The sequence below is a fragment of the Xiphophorus couchianus genome, chromosome 1 (genome assembly GCF_001444195.1).
Source record: "Xiphophorus couchianus chromosome 1, X_couchianus-1.0, whole genome shotgun sequence".
Lineage (NCBI taxonomy): Eukaryota > Metazoa > Chordata > Actinopteri > Cyprinodontiformes > Poeciliidae > Xiphophorus > Xiphophorus couchianus.
The window spans coordinates 4,212,950-4,215,723 of record NC_040228.1 but is presented as its reverse complement, the minus strand read 5'-3'; the positions used below and the strand labels follow the sequence as shown (position 1 = coordinate 4,215,723).

General features: G+C 47.7%; 1 protein-coding gene across 1 annotated transcript; it reads left to right on the top strand.

Moving 5' to 3' along the window:
* Window positions 1–1,392: 1,392 nt before the first annotated feature.
* On the top strand, window positions 1,393–2,553 carry LOC114145511 (olfactory receptor 14I1-like). Its single transcript, XM_028019143.1, has one exon. The coding sequence runs from the start codon at window positions 1,393–1,395 to the stop codon at window positions 2,551–2,553; it is 1,161 nt and encodes a 386-aa protein (XP_027874944.1).
* Window positions 2,554–2,774: the final 221 nt, after the last annotated feature.

The window sequence follows — 2,774 nt, the reverse complement described above, 5'->3', positions numbered from 1 at the left end:
CCTTCATCTCCTCCTATTCCTGGACATTCCCTTGAGGAGGAGCTGCTCCCTGTAGATAAACACCACCTAAATAAGGCTCAAGGCCTGCAGCTTCTCCTCCCATTCAGCTCCATGATCTTCTGTTCTTATCATTTTTGCTCCTCTAATATGCTTTTGCTCGACAAGTCTTTCCTTTGAGATTACATTATTATGTGAATTTGGTCTGAAGCCCTCCAGTTCTAAGTTGCGAACAGCAGGGGGCAGTCTGCTCCTTTTTAAGAGAGCAGCCTCAACCCTTCAGCTCTGGCTGATTCGCCTAGATTCTGTAATGCTCCCGTTTCATCAAGATTTCCTTTGCTCCCATAGTTAGATTGGATCCCATTATGATGTTCTGGTTTCACTCCTGTTCAGATCTTGCCATATTCTGTTCAGTCCCCGACTACACTGTAAAATCTAATTAGTTCACCTTACTTAAAAAAAATTATGCAAACGCATAATTGCCTCAAAAGAATTAAGAAAAGTAGGCTCAAGATTAGTAAGTGCACCTGATTTATTTTAAAAGCATCATTAAATGTGGTAGTAAAACTAATGAAAAAAACAGCCAGTTCTTAAATTAATAAACCCCTTTTCTTGATTGATGCCTTGTCCTTCATCTATCAATTCTTTTTTTAAGGATCTATTGACTCTACTGACCTATAATTGAGTGAGGTCACACAGAAACTCACTCAAATAGGTTCCTGTCTGTTAATGAAAGAGGAGGAAGACATGCAGCAAAGGTCATCAGGCTGGGACTCAAACCTGTGACAGCACTAACCCACAGCACCCCTCTTTCCCACTTCGCAGAATTACTAAACACATCAAATATTTGAAATGCATAAAATATACAAAAATATTCTGTCTGATAAAATATGCGAGAAAGATGAATTCACTCTTACTGTCGACCATCAGACTTATAGGAATACCAAAAAAAGGAGAGAAAAAAACCCACACTCACAATACAAAGGTTCCAGCTGGGAACTTTTGCATGTAGGAAAAAAAATGCAATTAATTGATATAATGGCCCAAAAACAGAAATGTGTTCTATCGGGTCTAGTTAATTGTTTTGTAGATCAATAAAAGTAAAAGAAAAAAAGGTAAAGGAAAAACACCTTTGCATTGTCAAATGATTTTAAAATGATAAATATTTTGCACCTTTACATCTACATTCACTTTTCTCAAGATGCTTCTTGCATCGATCAGGAGTTTGTCAGAGAAACTTCTGCGGACAGTAGAAGGAATTAGAGTGGGCGGGCTCTCGGATCAGATACAGCGTTACTGTGATGCCGCGGCACGCAGACCAGGACGCGCAGCATCTCACAAGTGGTTACAGCCGACAGGACAGCACTTCAGTCCTCTGAATCTACTTTGATGAGAATGCCTAACTTTACTGGGATGCAGGCAGCGGGGGCGCCGAACATCAGCTCTCAGTGTTTGTGGTCCACCCAGAACCAGACGGATCGCCTGGCCGCAGCGGGACACCTTTTCCATTCCATCATTCCTCGCGGACCGGCAGTCCCCGCGCTCATTTGCGTTTTTGCCTTCCTGACTCTTTTCTCTTTATTGGTCAACCTGTTCACTTTGTACACCATCGAGCGGTCGGGAGACTTCTCCTATCTGCCGCGGTTCATCCTCTGCAAAAGCCTGATCTTCAGCGACCTGCTCCAGACCGTCACCTTCGCTCCCGCAATCATCGACTCGCTCGCGCGGCGCCAGACCATGGCGTTCAACCCTTACTGCTACTTTCAGCACGTCGTCGGCGGAGCCACCATCTTCTCCAGCCTCACCACCATCACCTGCATGGCACTGGAGCGCTACCTGTTCGTGTGCTACGCCCTCCAGTACACGGTGACGGTCACCCGGGAGCGCGTGAGCAAAGTCCTCGTCCTCGTCTGGTTGTACTCTGCCGCCATCGGCGTCGTCAGCTTGAGTCTGGTGCTGAGTAAAGGAAGGCAGGAGAACGTCCCGGACGTCACCGTGGGGCTGCTATGCGAACCGGACATCATGGAGCAGCACGTGGGCTCCCCGCGCGCTCCCGCTATATTCCGAAAAGTGGCCGGTTCCCTCGCGCTGCTGCTCTGCCTGCTGGCACACGCCTTCTCATACTTCAGGATGTATCGCAACGCCAGCAACGCCGTTGTGCCGTTTAACGAGAGCAACGCCGCGGCGCGACGGACCGTCCTCTTCTACTGCGGGATGCTGTTCCTGCAGCTGCTGCCGCTGCTCATCAAGGTGACGTCGGACGCGCTGTGGGAATTCAAGGGTACCGGCGTCATCGAGATGTCCGCCGGGTCTCGGGAGGACTGCCTTGCCGGCCCCTCGGCGACCGCGGCGGGGTTCCACGTGTCCCTGCTGGTCATGCTGCTGGTCCCACCCTGCATCAACCCTCTGGTGTACGGACTGCGGAGCGTGGAGCTCAGGAAGGCGCTGGTCAAGCTGCTCCGCTGGCGCGTGGGGCACAGAGGCGACCAGGAGCGGCCGCGCGGGATGATGCGGCTCAGGAACGTTGTGCATCCCAACCTTCCTGACGCGGGTTAGACAAGCAGGCTCTAAAAACTGTAAGGAGAAAAACAGTGGCACAACGAACAACAACAACAATAATAATAAAAATATTTATTTCCATACTTAATTTAAAGATTTAAAATTTAAATGTATAAAATAAAAATGTAGCTGCAGCAAAATTGATTAGATATGCAATTAAATAATCTTATTTACCTCAATTAAAATCTGTTGAAACTATCTACAGTTATCTAATAAAT